The sequence below is a fragment of the Electrona antarctica genome (genome assembly GCF_951216825.1).
Source record: "Electrona antarctica genome assembly, chromosome: 9".
Taxonomy (NCBI): Eukaryota; Metazoa; Chordata; class Actinopteri; order Myctophiformes; family Myctophidae; genus Electrona; species Electrona antarctica.
In genome coordinates this window covers 40,917,090-40,934,280 of record NC_136790.1, presented here as the reverse complement: position 1 = coordinate 40,934,280, position 17,191 = coordinate 40,917,090, and the positions used below count along the sequence as shown (strand labels likewise).

The window sequence follows — 17,191 nt, the reverse complement described above, 5'->3', positions numbered from 1 at the left end:
GTGATCTACTGGTAGATCACAATCTACCTTTTGGGCACCCCTGATGTACACAGTGTCATTATTTTCCTGACAGAAACCCTATATTGTACTTTGCATTGCCATGTATGCAGGTAAATGAATATACTTTCGACTGTTAAAAAATACTCTCTCCAAATGTTTGATCCTTGTGTGCTTTTTCTTAGCCTATGCTAGTTATTTTCTATCTGTCTATAGCTTACTATATCCCTTATTATTACCGTATTACTTTTTATTGTTGTTTGCAGAGCATGCCACACTGACACTTTGCAGCTTGTACTTGTATGAGAGAGTGACAAATCCCCCCCCTCCAGTATTGAATCTTGCATTTACATCTAAAACACATCTAAATACACATTGTAAACAAAGGAAACAGTTAGGTCATGGTGAGTTCATATCCTCCTACTAATGATAATGGCCCTTTCACTCAACTGAAGTTTAGAATTGTATTATTCTGTATACATTCACTGATATCCTTGCAAACCAGAAAAAATTGCAAAAGTAGAAATACCACGATATAAAAAATACCTCAAGTAAAAGTCTACTTGAGGTACTTGAGTAAAAACATCAAAACATACTGAAATACTTAAAAGTTTTTTCAAAAGTTTGGGATGTGGTTGAGTAGAAGTATAAAGTACAGAAAAATGAACATACTCACGGTTAAAGTAGGCTACACCTCAACATGTATTTGACCTTGATGTTATTTGAATTGGTTTTGTTTGGAAAAATACATTTCAATTACAGTAGTGCTCTTTTACCCTAAGCTATGAAGTTTGATATACTTAAAAGAATAGATTGCAGGATAAAAGACACAACAATGCATGTTTCAATGGGCACTAGCACGATGACAATAGCACTGTAACTACTACTGACAGTTTCTCATTATCATGAGTTAAACTTTCCCACTTGTTCAACTGCCTTGTCTATCCATTCACACAAGACAATATACATCCGTTCAATGAACAGGTAGGGTCACAGACATGCCTCGGATGCTCCCCCCACCCCCACCCCCACCCCTTGCACATTATTGCATTCCAAAGGCAGTGGGGGCGGAGCGAGTGGTGCGCCACCTGTTTCTCAATGGTGCGTCCTGTGCGTCCCAGAGCCACTCCAGTCAGTCAGTCAGTGATCTAAAAGAAGTTGGGTGCGGGACAAGCGCACGGAGTTACTACCTCTATAGTTATAGATGATTTGTTAAACGTTCAAGAAGAAGACTTAACCATGGATTATTTTCGTGTCAACGTATTTCTGTTTGTATTTATTACTCACGTCTCCTTCAGCTTCCAGTCAAAAGAACGTAAGTAATCACTTTGTAATGTTTTGGGTGGTTGCTGGGAATTTTTGCTGGGACACTTTTCAGGATGATTATATGATATCATATTATAGGCAATATATAGGATAAAATACGTAGCCCATTAAGTGGTTTAGGTTTACTTTTTAATCCTAAAAGTGACCCAGTCAAGTTCATTGTAGTCTAATTTATTTGTGTAGGATATTTATCATGACCACCAATGTCAACCACGGGAAATTATATGCTATTCTTGGTTCAAATAGAAACGATCGTATAAGGATGTTTGTGTTTGGTTTGGTCGTATAATTAACTTTTGGACAGATCTTGTATTGTTTTTAAAGCAATTCCAAACTTGCCGAGATTTAATTTGACTCATGCCGGTTGCTTCACACGCCTCGAGGCTGCTGAGGAGTGAATGCCAACGTGATGACAAAACCCTGACAAACGTTTACGTTTTCACTTTATGATCTGGAACAAAGCTTTCATGCACTTTAGTCCGTCATACAATCTAACTTCCCCCGCATTTCTCAACCGTTATATTAGTCCTGTACGCCCCGGACACGGTCAATGAAAACGTTGAATCAGAGACCGACATGCTTGATTAAAATGTCAAGGCAAAGCATGTGTCCAATTAAAGTTGTTGGCACCAGAGACCCAGAAAGATGATATCCCCTTTTTGATTGTATTGGCCTGTAATAAAACCATGGTCATTTATTGTTTGAATGGAGTTATTATTACCACAGTTACAATCAACAGGATAATTATATGTGTAACTATACTTTCATCATGCCTTATCTTTCTGTGTGCACTAAAAGTAAATTATATTCTGTAGACAAGTGGTTCTCAACTTCTCATACATTTTCATGCACCAAGGACCCCCACATTGATGTGTATTTAACAGCAGACCCACATGTGAAAAGATTTTGTGCCAGGGACCTGTGTTTTTCAAGATATTTTACATTGTTTCAAAAATAGCATATGAACAAGCCCACACTGTCTTGCAGTGAAATTGAGGATCTGCCATTTTCGAATAGCACAAGTTTAGTCTGCACGTGGTTAAACAGTTCGTTTCATTGGTGACCCCCTTGAACACCTGGACCCCACTTTGAGAATCACTACTGAAGGCCTATCTATACCGGTAGATAATTATGTTGTTCCATTTTCGAATAGCACAAGTTTAGGACTTCACACATGGGTAAACAGTTCCTCGCTTCATTGGTGACCCCCTGGAACACCTGGACCTCACTTTGAGAATCACTGCTGAAGGCCTATAGGCCTACTGGTAGATAATTATGTTGTTCCATTTTCTTACATTATTTTTCTTTCCTTCCTATAGAAGTACTGCTGGACATGAGAGCTTCCGGAGGAGAGTTGGGGTGGCTGACCTCGCCATATGAGGACGGGGTCAGTATTTATATATAAAAGCCACTAGAATTTCCAGTCCTTCTGTCTTTGTCTTCATGTCTTAAGGCAGTGAGCACAACGGTTTCATTTTGCATTCCATTCTGGGGAAAGACGGAACAGTATAATTGTCAGCTGAGTCAGGATTTGTCATCAACTCTTGTGTTATAGGGCAACCCTCTCATTAAGCACTATTTTCAAACGTGTTAAGGAAAGAAAGAAAACAGCCGATCTACAAGTTCCGAGCTTGTAGATTTGCTATTTTCGAAGGCATTTAGAAAATGTTTGAAAGTTTTCGCCACCAAAATAGGGACAGGGTTAAAGTGGTTTTGAACTGAATGCCATTGAAATGTCAACGTTCAAGGCAAGCTACATCACACTGTATGGCACAGGAGAGCATTCTCTAAATACAAACCTCCAACAGGTTGTTATCATTCCAGCACTAAGCCACAAAACGCGACAATCCCCCCTACTAAGAACGTATATATCTATACGAGTGTGACGATCCAAACTGTTGTGGTAGAACACAAGACATGAGGAAAAGGGAAAGAAAGGGAAGACTGGTTGTGTGTGGGAGAGAGAAGTATCCCTCTATCTATAGTTCTGTGGCTTTCCGTCTAAAAAAAGCAACAGGACGTGGCCAGTGGCCAGTTCCAGAGCCCAGGCTGAGCTCTGGAAGAGTGTCACTGTTGGTTTTACACATCCAGCAGCTCTTATTGTATTGGATAGGATTTCCTCTGGTCTTATATGATGTTTGCTGTTTTTGTTTCCAACTTCCCCACTTGCAAGGTATCTGCAAACTTGAATTGACTAGAGAACGTCATATACTGTCTGTATACGCTCTTCATTATGGGCGACAGCATATGGATTTGAAGTAGAGCCAAACTGATATATATATCGGCCATTATTTGACTTTTTTGACCACGGTATTGGCAATTATGCAGCCGCCGTGTCCCAATTTCTAACCACTTTCAATCTGGTATCACTTTTTAACAAAGTTTTCAAAAATAAATAGCAAAAACAGCAGATCTACAAGATCACGTGTCGCAAGCACGGCCTACATAACTTTTCATATTTTATTTCTATTATTTAAAGTATGTCTATTTTCCCCAAAAAATCTTATGTCTGAACTAAACTCTCCAGGTTCAGTGAAGTACATCTGTTCTTTGTTTCAATCCCTGAAACTATAGCATTTTTCATTCATCCCAACTGAGGTGTTAGATAAATTGGTAATGGTTAATGGAAGCGTTTAGTCTTTCTACTCGTCATCACTTCCCTCTCATAAAAAGAGTTAATTGCTGCCAATATCGCCACCATGCCTCTGCTCTAAGCTTGTAAAGCTCATTTAAGTGGCATTTAATGTCAGTCTGTATTCCACCGTGGTATTTATTTTCTTTGGTTATGTCTGTCTTGCACACATGCACCCGCGTCAGTCAGAGAAAAGCCACACACGTTGCGAGTACTGCACACGTCCAGGCCAACTCCCCTGTTAATGTGCGGAAAAATGGTAGCAGCCGAGCTTCTGCTGTTTATGGCCCTCTCTCACTCAGCATGAAAAAAGAGTTGTCTCATCAATAAAAACCATTTGTTGGCTGAGAACAAAACCTTTCAACCCTACACTTAAGTCTCAGAAAAAGACCCTGTGTTTTTGTCTTTCATTAACATGACTTTGTAACAGTGACCCTTGCCCCTTAACGAAACCCTTCTCTCTCTCTCTCTGTCCTGCAGTGGGAGATAGTCCAGACCGTGGTCAATGGCTCACTTTTCTACACGTACAGTGTATGTAACATAGACTCTGCTGACCAGGATAACTGGCTGCGTACAACGTTCATTCAGCGACGCCCAGGGACTTCGCGGGTTTCCGTGGAGCTCCAGTTTGTCGTGCGAGACTGCAACACCTTTGACGGCGCCTCGCTGGCCTGCAAAGAGACCTTCAATCTGTTCATCTCGGAGGCTGATGCGGACGTGGGCACCAACTTCCGCAAGGGCCAGTTCCGCAAGGTGGCCACCATAGCTCCAGATGAAATCACGAGGGGCAGAGGTGCGCTGAGGATCAACGTGGAGACGAGAGCCGTGGGGCCGCTGTCGCGGAAGGGCTTCTACCTGGCCTTCCAGGACATGGGGGCCTGCGTGGCACTGCTCTCTGTCAGAGTGTACTACAAGACCTGCCCGTCCACCGTGCAGAGCCTGGCGACCTTCCCGGAGACGGTGGCCGATGCCCTGAAGGAAGTGGAGGGCTCGTGCGTGGAGAACGCCGTCAGCCAGGCCACCCCGCGCATCTACTGCACCGCAGACGGGGAGTGGGTGGTGCCAGTGGGGCAATGCCAGTGCCGCACCGGCCATGAATCCACGGGTGATTCCTGCCAAGGTAAGCAGCAGCGTCAGAACTTTGAAGTATGTAAGGGCTGAGTTTGTGCACGCTGGTATTTTTAAGAGTTGCTAGTGGTATTTATGAAAGCATAACACATAACCACCACTCAGGCAAGGTTTATAGAAATGAGCGCACAGGAATGTTAATTGCACCCGGCGCGTTGGGAGATCCTTTCAAACACGTAGCAAAAACCAAGGGAGGCAGCGTATTTGTTGTGTAATTAAAGAGAAAGGTATAAATGAGGGGAGGGGTTTTGTTTTGTTTTGATTTGGTGACTATGGAAGCAGGCAGTCCTGGCAGAGAGAGATGCATTTTTAATATGGCGTAATGGTCTCCTGTTAATGAATCATCTTCTTACCTGTTGGCCAATACATTCTTTCCATTGTTTGTCTCTTTGCACTGCGAAACTCTCTCTCTTCGTCGTGTGTGTGTGTATAAGCAGCCCCTGTAAGGAACCATCTTTATACTCTTCGAGTTAAATTAACAGTTGGGATTGGAATGAATGAGGTGGGGTAGGGACACAGGGAGGGACACACACTGTTTTATTATGGCTGAGGAAAATAGCTTGGGGGGTGATAGGGAAAGATGAATATGAGTTTTTCTGGGGATACAAGGATGAATGTCTTTAACCACTTAACAACCAAGAAGTTTATTTTTCTCTATAAACTCTATATACACCGTCACTTGGGTCTAATCTTGACACACACCTTTTTCCCTCTAAATCAAATCAAATCAAATCACCTTTATTTATAAAGCACATTTAAAAACAATTTCCATTGTACCAAAGTGCTGTACACCACAGATAGACAGCAGAAGAAAATTACAGACAATGAAAGCATGATTATAAGCAAACTATCACAAAATAATCAAACAATATACTATTAAAAAAAAAAAAAAAAAACTCTACACCAAATCACACTCTTTACCAAAAATAGTCAATGATATTGTCAATGAATATACTAATTATGACTTGCCCAGAATATGGACATTACAGTTCAGTTGATCAACCACTTTCAGTTCAGTCTGGCATCCCTGTGCCAAACAGTGCCAAACAAGTTTAAAATGTAGCGCTTAATAAACAAATAAATAAAGTACGGGCAAAACTGATTTTCAAATGCTGGGAACTTTGTTGAAGGCATGGGAGCAAGGGGACCCGAGAATAAGCACGAGAGGCTCAAACATTTCACAAGCATGTGGTGCCCTCAAAGTGAGACCTTTATGACTGTGTGGAAGTGTGTGTGACTTTACAAAACACAGCAGTGGCTGTGTACTGTAAAGGATGGTATTCATATTTGCTCTCATTGTTTGTGTGGAAGTTGGCCTGTCTATGGCATTCCGGGGTGTGGTGGTGTTGTGTGTGCAGAGATATCTGGAGGAAGTGTGGGAGTGGAGGGAGGGTAGAGACAGACTAGGAAAGGAGGGAGTGACCGAAGAAGTACTGAATAAAATTACTCTATTACAAGTAAAAGGCCAGTATTCAAAATATTACTCGAGTAAAAGTACGTATTAGCATGAAAATATACTCATTTTCAAAAATTCCGATGTGTTGTGAGCTTGTAGATCGGCTATTTTTGAACACCTGTAGTATAACATAGTGCTTAAGTGGTTAATGTACTGTATGCTTTGCGGTTTTCATTAATAATCTAAATCTACAAAGTTACTAGCTGTCAAATAATTCTAATACAAAGTTTTCTAGTAAAAAAGTACAATATTTGACTCCGAGTTGTAGTAGTGGAGATAGAAAATTAGACCCCAAGTACAGTACTTGAGTAAATGTACTTAGTAGTGCATGTACTTTGTTACTTTACACCACTGGAGGGAGGGGAGGAAGAGAAGGGCAAAGTGCTCAGTGAGCCGTGGGGATTTCTCAAAGGAATTCTTTCACCCTCACGTCACCTACAGCGCTGATTGACTGAGGGGAAGGACTGGTGTGAATGCACCAGGAGGAGGAAGTGTACCTGACCGGTGTGTCTTCCCCACGGCACAAAGTGTTTGTGTGTGTGTCTGAAGTTGCCACAGCTACGGAAACCTCAGATTACAGGGATGGTCGTGACACGCCTATAGGTTAGACTGAGTCAAGCCTGTGGTTTATGACTATATGGTCCCTTGACGGCCCAAATCACCTTGAATGGCACTGTCGGTTCAAGTTTGTGGAATCCGTTCCTATGAAGTGAGCGGATCAGGTGAACAGTCACCGCACCACTCATGGATAATAACACACTTCAAAGAGTGAATATCGTGTCTTAAGATTGCCGGAGTGACTCTCAACCACAGGAGAAAGACTTCAAAGGGCTTGCAGAGAAGTCGGGGCGGCAGGGAAGGAAGGCAGAGCTCAGGAATGTTTCCAGGCCAGTTCCTGACCATGGGCAAACCCCGAACTATGCACCTGAAACGGAAGCTCACAGCGTGCTGTACATAGGAAACGAGGAAACATTCGTGGCAGGAAAAACTTAGTCTGGAGGATGACCTTACTATTAGGATACAGGAAACATGTTTTGTCCACTAAAGTAAAAACATTATTATTTCACTGCACTTTCCATGGCTTCTTATCAGATTTCTTTCCAACTCTGTAAAAGAAGGAAGCTGCCTTTTATCAGCTGTGTTTGAGTTACTCAGGATTTGTTTTATTACACTTGTACTGTAGCTTGCTACATAACATAAGTCCCATGGTCTCGATATGAAATTCACCAAGGTACCCAAATGTTGTGGGAACAAGAATTTGAAGAGGAACGCTGACTGACACAAATAAGCAGGTTGCTCGTGGTTGGAGTGGAGGGTGTGGAGTGAGTCGACAGTTGGCGCATGAGGGTGGTTAGTTTCGTGGCTGCTTAGTTAGGTGAGGAGTGTAATTTAGTCAAGAGGATTAGTAGTCCAACAGGACAGCTGTTAGCCAATGACATGCCTCGCTTTACTTCTCTTTGCTCTCTCATCCGGTCGTTAAACACACGCAATGAGCTGCCTAATCCGTGTTCCCACTCATTAGCACAATGCGGGAAGACAAAGAGCAAAAAACAGATTCAATTAACAGATGCACTGGTGTGGAACAGAAGTCCTATTCACATGGCTTTCAAATTCAAAGGGAGCACGGGACAATCAAACAATTTCCGCCAACATTCCCAAAATATGAGTGCAATACATGCAGAGGTTTCTGGAACAAATCCAGATTCATATATTGCAAATAGCTAATTGAAACATTAATTTGACCACTTTCAACCTGACATCCCTATTTTGGGATGTTGGCCATGACAAGCCAAATTGTCAAAAGTTTTAAGTTTTCTTTTCTCAATTTTTTATTCATCAGAGTACAACAACTAAAAGTAACTAGAACATATACAAGTACAATAACCATTCCTAATTCAAAAAGTATATAAATTGTAAGAACTGACTATATTTAAAGTTATATTACTAACAACAATAGCGCTTGGGGCCGTCACACTACACACATGCCGCAGTTTGCTTGCTGTAATGATTAATTCAACATATTATGGCACCAATCCCAGAAACAATAGATGAATAGGGACGGGGGTTCTATGGTACGTGACAGAGGTCCTGCTGCTTCAGCTCAAGATGAAATAGGCTGGCCCCCTTTTCTTATGCGAAAGGACCCTATACACCCCCACACTCCGCAAGTGACTCCCCAGGGAGAACTTCTGTTGGCGCTTCAGCCGTCTCTCTACCCATCCCCCATACGTCCATCTATGCCAATTCATCTCTATCCTAGTCCAACTCAAACCTGCTCCCTCCTCCCCTCTATTGTGTGGAGATAGCCAGAGTGCAAAGGTCCCGCTGCCACGGTGGTTAAGTAACCGACCACCTAGCGGAGCTCTGTTGGACATTCAGCCACCAGCACACAGGGGCCAGATGAAAGCCTGTTCCCCCCGGGGAGACGTTAAGATGGAAGGCCAGACTAGATCTTTCAATATGACGTATTGTTTTATGTTTTTCAAGACAATGTTGCTGCTGTCTGAGAAAATATTAAAGTGCATGCAGGGCGCCATCAGCCCAGCAAACATCGTGGTCCTCTTCCTGGTTCTTCCTGTTATAACTCTTCATGCAACACATGTTGTCATTCGCCACTGGTGGGCGGAATGGAAGGACGGAAGAATGGAAGGAAGCACGGCCCCAGACAGACTTGTGGTTTTTGCATCCTAGTCTCTGTCTAATCCACACATTCATTAACCTTCCTCGCCCTGGAATGGAACGTTTGTTTCTGTTTCCAAAAACGCTTGAATATACCTCCGCGCCAGTGTCCAAGGTGCTATTTCCTTTTGCGAAAACACTCTTTAAACACATTTTAAGCCAGGGTATTTCATCTGAGAGTTAAGGATGGAAGGGCTGATTGCCTGATAGATTTACTGTTTCAAAGTCATCCGGTTAACACGATCGGCGGGGCAGGAGAATAGGACTCCAGGCAAAGAGGACAAGTGGAGGCGAATCGCCAGGGAAATCCCATATCATTTCCATTGATACAAAGCTTCTGTGATTATAGACTTCCCACAACAAATGTTTCCTGCCAAGCCCAGAGGACTGATATTTGAGATATAGTTTGAATTCTTCACAGATGAATGAGTCATTCCTTCCTGCGTTGTGTGTGCGCCGCATGTCCTGACATGCCACGCTTCAACTAACAAACCTGTGTTCTTGTCTCACACATACAGCTTGCAAACCGGGCTACTTCAAGTCCTCCATATCGAGCGGGTCGTGTCAAGTTTGTCCCGACAACACGGAGGCCTCGGCAGCCAGCGCCGTCAGTTGTCCCTGCAAGGAGGGATTCTACCGCTCCCCCTCGGACCCTTCTACGTCGGCCTGTTCTGGTAAGAGAACCGTGTTCGCACATCTTCATTACCTTGACAGCCCATAAGTCAAGCCTAATCAACCAAAGCCGTCACCTCATTAGTGACTTTTACAAGATTCTCCTGCATTCGTCCGCTAACAGCTGTGCTCTCCGCTTCCTCCCTAAAGCGCCACCCAGTGCCCCTCGTGACCTGTTCTCCGCCACCCTAGCGGAGGGCAGACTGCAGCTGTCCTGGAGCCGTCCGCTGGTGACAGGGGGTCGCACTGACCTCACCTACAGTGTGCTGTGTGAGCGCTGCGACGAGGACTCCTGCGTCCCCTGCGGCGACAAGGTTCGCTTTGAGCCGCAGGCGTCCGGCCTGCGGGACTCCACGGTCATCGCTAGCGAGCTGGACTCTCACTTCAACTACACCTTCACCGTGGAAGCACACAGCGGCGTGTCCCGGTACAGCACACAGAGGCCCACTGCTTCCATCACCACCGCTCTGCACTATACAGGTTAGTACAGTTTGTAATGAGGGTTTATACACCCTTAAATTAGCCTTTATTTACAGTATCTCTCGTGATGGGAATAGAGCATGGGTTTTACAATTCAAGGGCTTATTACACAAACCATGGAAGGCTTTGATGGAGGAGGGCCTGTGCATCCCATAGGCTCTCATTTCCAAATGATCTTCCGAGGGCTATTATTAGGTAGTAACTATTATTTTGCCTTCCTTCCTCCACCCACCATCAGATGCGCCCAAAGTGACGTTGATCCGCCTGGATGAGCGCAGCCCCACAAGTCTGTCTCTATCTTGGGCACTGTCGCGCAGAAGTCCTGCCCACATCAACCACCGCTATGAGCTAATGTACCGCAGAAAGGTAATCTTCCTCTTCTTTATCCTCGTGTCTCCCCTCTTCGCTAGCTAGCAGTAAGATTTAAAAGACAAAAATCCACACAATTTTATCTACTTGAACCCGTGAGTCCCTATTCTGGGCATTTCATAATAGGCAAACATTCTGCAAAAATAGACGATGTACAAGCTCACAACAGCTGTGAGCTTGTAGATCGGCTATATATTTGGTATATTGGGGGGAAAGACCCCTAGGTTGACTCCGGTCAAATAAGTATATAGGCTTTAAGTAGTTAAAGTGCCCTTGTTTCTTGTTTCAGGACGAAAACACTGAGCGAGATGTCACCACATACACCGTTCTGGTTCTGGAGAAAAGTTCAGTCCAGATTAGTGACCTCCACCCTGACACCACCTACATGTTCCGGGTCCAGGCGCTGAGTGCTGAAGGCATCGCTGGGAGCTACAGCCTGGAGCATGAGTTCCAGACTTTACCCATGGGTAAGAAGAAAGAGAAAATATTTCACTTTTGTAGTCAGTTTAATCACATGAACCCTGGAGTCCCTATTCTGGGCATGTCATAATACTACTGTAGGTAAACATTTGGTGAAAATAGACCAACATTAGGCGATGGTAGCAGATCTACAAGCTCACATCGTGTTGTGACGCATTATGTGAGCTTGTAGATTAGCTATGTGTTTGGTGTAGAGGGATATGTATTGCTCAAGTAGTTAAAATCTGAGTGTTTATCTCCAGGTACGATGTTCTTGGTATACTGACGTTTCTGTCTTTCTTTTTCTGTTTTTCTTTCTACAGCGGAGTCTCTGATGGGGAACAATTCCATAGTGGTTATGGGGGCGGTGGTAGGAGGGGCAGTCATGCTGGTCGTCGTAGTGGCTTTCCTGCTGCTGCGCAAACGGTTAGTAACAACACTCCTCGTGTCCCTCCTCTTTGGTTTATGTGATGGCCTTAAACGTAGTCTGCAAACCTGCCCACTCTGTGATTATATGCCACAAGTGTAATCAAATTAAGGACACTGTGCTGTGATGTCTGATGGAGGGTTTATCTGTAATAGCCTGAAAGCAGCCCTGTTCTTTGACTGACCTGCCATTACAATCTTGGTGTTATTTAGCTCTATAGTGACTGATTATATGTGTTTTCCTCCTCAGGAGACTGATTTCTCATGGCAGAAGAGGAGGGCCTGAAGATCCCTACTTCGCAGGTACGCAACGCAGTAGACTAGACAGGATATGATTCAAACTACTATTTAGATTGACTCAAACTTGTTGAGACCAGCCTTAATATCATGACTAATTCTCTGATCACCGTTCCCTCCTTAGATCAACTGAAGCCTCTCAAGACTTATGTCGACCCACACATGTACGAGGATCCCAACATTGCCATCCTTAAATTTGCCACAGAGATTCCGCCCGGTGCCATAACCAAACAAAAAGTCATCGGTGCAGGTATGACTGAATTAAATGTTTCGTAAAGCACTGTCAACATGCCGTGTCCTTTGGGGCATGTCGTTATAGGCGTCAGTGAAGCCGGAGTCAGACTACACAACCTTTCACGATGATCACCATGAAATCATTTCAAGGTCATCGAAAATCGGGCTGAACTTGTGTAGTCTGAACTGGCCGTAAGTGTCAAAGAAAATGGAAATAGCTTATCTACAAGCTCGCAATGCGTCACATTGTGACGCATTGTGAGCTTTTAGATCATCTCTTAAGCGTAAGTGGTTTTTAATGTGTGCTTGCTTTAGATTGATATTGACATGATATGATATCCTGGCATTGTTTCTAATTTTCCTCTGCTTTCTGGCTGCCCCACAGGAGAGTTTGGCGAAGTATTCAAGGGGGTGATGAAGGCTCCGGGGCGAAAAGGAGAGACGACTGTAGCCATCAAAACACTGAAGCCCGGCTACACAGAGAAACAGAGACAGGACTTTTTGAGCGAGGCGAGCATTATGGGTCAGTTCTCGCACCCCAACATCATCCGTCTAGAGGGAGTCGTCACCAAATGTAAGTTCTTAATGAAACACAACACTACTACATCTGTTATCAAAATGTATTAAAATGAATACACTTTCACTCACTAATTTTTTTGTTTGATTTGTTTTTACAGTCAAGCATGCCATGATCGTGTCAGAGTACATGGAAAACGGAGCTCTTGACATATATCTAAGGGTAAGTGCACTTGTTTTAGGGTTTTTAAGGTTGAATTGTTGGATTTTTGTCTTCTTTTAGTCTCCGATGCTGTTACTGAATTGTCATTGCTGTGCTATGAGTGGGTTTATTTATCATAGATATTGCAATAGCTTTTTGTTTTTGCAACAATAGAAGTTTAATCAATGATTCATGCAAATGATCCAATGTAAAAACTAAAATCTAAGACACTTATGCTAATATGCTTACCGGTATTTCCTCTAGGACCATGACGGGGAGATTCCATCCTATCAGCTAGTGGGTATGCTGCGTGGAATAGCAGCTGGTATGAAGTACCTCTCTACTATGAACTACGTCCACCGAGATCTGGCTGCACGGAACGTTCTGGTCAACGGCAGCCTGGAGTGTAAAGTGTCTGATTTTGGACTGTCACGCGTACTGGAGGACGAACCTGAGGGCACATACACCACCAGAGTAAGTCTCACAGCCACATGTCAGAACCATAAAAGAGGCACTGAAGTTTAAAGGACCATATCGGCGTTCATTGTACATTGTCAACATCAGCCATATAATTTAAATAAACTTTGACTAAATTGCTTTATTTATTTTTTTAATTGTTTGAATACATTTTATCTAAACATTACAAAAGGTATAATGGAAAAAGTGTGTCGACGTTAGCTTTTGAGACAGATTATTTTTCCAGGTGTATTGCTGTCAGTGAGCCGAATTTGAATGACTTGTACTACAGTAATTTTAGAAAAAATAAACAGAATAGAGGATTTCAAAAGGGTGAACTACCTATAACTATAGCATCTGTAAAAGCTCCACAACGTTTCAACATGAATGGCAGTGAATTACGTTTAAATAAGTAAGCTGAGAGCTACCTAAAGTATACACTGCACTTACTGTATGTACTCAAAATTTGTTGAAGACGAGGGCAATCTCTGCTAATGGCAAGAAATCTAAATTAGCAAGACGTCTAAATTAGACTGGAATGGTCCTTTAAATCAACCCTTGGGTTATGTGGAAAATTGCAGACTGTTAAAAGCATGATCAGCCTCAAGCGTCCAATTTAAAACTGTTGCTCTTTCAGCGCCTTGTATTTCCACTCCCTTTCCCCATTAAATATGATTTGTTTTTGTTTCTACCTTGTCAGGGAGGGAAAATCCCAATCCGCTGGACTGCCCCGGAGGCTATAGCGTACAGAAAATTCACGTCGGCCAGTGATGTGTGGAGCTTCGGCATTGTCATGTGGGAGGTCATGGCCTTTGGTGAACGGCCCTACTGGGATATGAGTAACCATGAGGTATGTTTCACCTGTCAAACCCCTGCAACTCCTCATCTGGCAAGACAAGAAAACAGTGTTGACTTTAAGTTTAGATCAACAAAAAGGCCTCCAATATGCCATTTCTCTAGCGTTTGAGAATTGCCATGGGTGTTATATTCACTCGACTTCCCATCATCGCCCTCCAATAAAACATTACATGTCAACACAGTCTTAAATAGCTCATTCATCGTTTTTTACCTGTTTAAACCTGTTTTAAGGCTAGTGCCGTTACATAAACATGCCTGGAAGCACAGCCTTCAACCATACCATTGTTCCCTTTCTCAGGTTATGAAGGCCATCAACGAGGCCTTCAGGCTGCCAGCTCCGATGGACTGTCCGTCGGCTCTCTACCAGTTGATGCTCCAGTGCTGGCTGCACGACCGCTCCAAACGACCACGCTTTCCGGACATCGTCAACATTCTGGACAAACTGCTGCAAAGTCCTGAGTCTTTGAAAACCATCGCAGACTTTGATCCACGGTACGTCGAACAGAAGGTGTTAAAAAATAACTTTGTTGAAACCCTAATTGTGCAATTTGTTCTCGGTTCTTAAAGACCCCCAAATTATTGGATATGATCCTGATTACTCTAGACGCTCAACCATCAGTCCTGAAGCACAAATATATTTTTTAAATATCTACAACCTTGTAGACTGGCTATTTTCTAATTGCCAATGTATACAGTCATCGGTGATAGTGGTTAAACTCATTTTGATGCTTTACTAATTTTGCTGGAGACTTCCTTAAAGACCCCTGGGGGTCCCGCCCCCGGACCCAACTTTGAGAACAATTATGTGAATGTGAATACTGACCGATCTGAACATCTGCCGTCCCCCGCAGCATTTCCATCCGACTGCCGAGCACCAGTGGCTGCGACGGCACCATGTTCCGGTCGGTGCCGGAGTGGCTGGAGTCCATCAAGATGAGCCAGTATACCGAGAGCTTCGCCCGTGCAGGAATTACAACCATGGAGCAGGTGCTGGCCATGAGGCATGAGTAAGTCCACCACACATGTCCTGGCACAGATGCCACCGCACCGCACAGGGCTAACTCATTTGGCTCACTGCCAGTTTCTTTGGGTAAGACAGAGAAAGCATTGAGGTCTCAGCTAAACATTTGTTATCCGGTGTTTCTGTGGGATTACATCACTCCTTATCCTCAGGCCCAAGTCATTCTTATCATTCTCAATCCCCACTGCCCTTCCCTCTCTAGCACAATTGCCATTTCTCCTTTGGCTAAATATAGTCCAAGTTCAGTATATCCCATGTTCAGGTTTAAAATGGGTGAAAGTAATATGTATTTGTTTCAAAATAAAGGTTTGTTAAAACGTTAAAGCTCTCTATTCTGCAAGTAATCATTGCTGTATAGTCTTTGTTCAGTAACAGGGTTGTCCATCCTCATTGCTCCCACTCTTCAGTAAACAGGAAGTATATTTTCAGGTACGGACACCAATTTGTGTCAGGAGAGAGAACCCCAGAATGATAATTTATCAGCTTCACTTTTATATGTGTGTTTTATATGTGAAATCCTGTTGTAATGTATTTGTTTCAACACTTCCAATGTCACTTATATTTCTGGATGAGTTCTCTTTCCTGATCGTATTAAATTGGTATCCTGGCCTCACAATGTATTTTCCGTTTACTAAACCACTAGAGATATGGGAATATAGACCTATTTATCATCACTTTAACACTTATGTGACCAAATACATATCACTTACAGCCCCTTTAACCTCTTAAACCCTATATATACACCTTGTTTACTGGAGTCCAACAGGGCTCTAAACTTGGCCCCTCCTTTTCTTGCCCCACACCAAACCCTCTTCACCGAAAATAGCCAAATGTTCGGCTATGTCATCAAGTCACCTTTTGACCAATGTGGCCCGCACCCCAAAATGAGTTTGACACACCTGGCCTATGATGACATGCACAGAAAATGAGACACTAGGGTTCAAGTAGTTAATGTTGAACTCTTGTTTTCTTCTCAGGGATATCAGGAATGTCGGTGTGCGGTTGCCAGGTCATATGAAGAGAATAGCCTACAGCATCCTGGGCCTGAAAGACGAGAGCAGCTCGCTCAGTGTGTTTGCAGTGTGACTTAAAGCATTCCACCCGCCCAGAATGCACTGACGGACCATGCCATTTCACTGACTCAGCGGACGAGCGGACTGAAACCAGTGGGGGGTTTAAACTGCCACTGAACTGTATACTGCCTTTATTTGGCAACGTGTGGCATGACTGAAGAGGACCCTCCAGGCTTACGCAGAACAAACTTGCGCTGAAATGAATTGAATGAAAGTACTTTATGACAACAGACACAAGAGAGATATTTTTATTAGTTTGTAAAATAAATAAATAGAGAGAGAAAAGAAAAAAAGTTTTATACTATTGAACATAAGAGATCTTGTAACACAGGAAACAGAAGCCTTAAAAAAGTATGAGTAAAATCTGTCAGGCTGCTTGGCTTTGTATTTATGACAGAAACAGGAAGTCTTAAAAGAAATATATATTTAATGTCCTCCGGGAATAAGGATGACTTCTTCAAGCACTCACTTTTTCTGCCTGTGTTTTCCGGACTCTTGAAATGTGTGGATTTTTGTACACTCTTTTGATAAATGAAAGTCACTTTTAAGTCTGTATTTTTTATGCTCAGGGCAAAGGATCAGATCTATACTCTCTTTAATATTTTTTTAGTTTTGTCTGTTGTGTTGTTGACCTCATCTGCTAATGCATTTTCCAGAGGTTGTTTTGTTGTATACGGCTTGTTTACATTACATCCTGTCTTACATCCTGTCATTGTCATTATTGTTATTATTTAATATTTATTTTATTTTATATTTATGTCATTTTGTTAAATGAGAAATAACACTGATCCGGCACATGTTTTCAAGGAGTTGTATTTTATTTTTTGAATAAAATCAGTGTTGCCTTAAGTTGTCACAGAGTTTGTATTCAATGGTCAGAGTTGGACAGTAACTAAATACATATACTTGA

General features: G+C 42.9%; 1 protein-coding gene across 2 annotated transcripts; it reads left to right on the top strand.

The window, feature by feature from the left end:
* Positions 1–1,159: 1,159 nt before the first annotated feature.
* On the top strand, positions 1,160–17,130 carry epha2a (eph receptor A2 a). 2 transcript variants are annotated; one of them, XM_079509944.1, is made up of 17 exons: positions 1,160–1,312; positions 2,643–2,710; positions 4,436–5,075; positions 9,737–9,892; positions 10,041–10,370; positions 10,609–10,736; positions 11,029–11,206; positions 11,522–11,624; positions 11,875–11,927; positions 12,046–12,171; positions 12,541–12,729; positions 12,833–12,894; positions 13,138–13,347; positions 14,030–14,179; positions 14,486–14,679; positions 15,039–15,194; positions 16,186–17,130. In XM_079509944.1, the coding sequence occupies exons 1-17, from the start codon at positions 1,237–1,239 to the stop codon at positions 16,292–16,294; spliced, it is 2,928 nt and encodes a 975-aa protein (XP_079366070.1). In that variant the 5' UTR covers positions 1,160–1,236; the 3' UTR covers positions 16,295–17,130. The 2 variants fall into 2 exon arrangements, with proteins under 2 accessions (XP_079366070.1, XP_079366071.1); XM_079509945.1 differs by having other exon boundaries at positions 14,486–14,695; positions 16,186–16,326.
* The last annotated feature ends 61 nt before the right edge of the window (positions 17,131–17,191 follow it).

Bases quoted from the DNA above. Each gene is read 5' to 3' on its own strand.
- epha2a (XM_079509944.1), top strand. From the start codon at position 1,237: ATGGATTATTTTCGTGTCAACGTATTTCTGTTTGTATTTATTACTCAC. The intron at 9,893-10,040 runs GTAAGAGAACCG...TCCTCCCTAAAG, and splicing joins TTCTACGTCGGCCTGTTCTG to CGCCACCCAGTGCCCCTCGT. The intron at 15,195-16,185 runs GTAAGTCCACCA...TTTTCTTCTCAG, and splicing joins GTGCTGGCCATGAGGCATGA to GGATATCAGGAATGTCGGTG.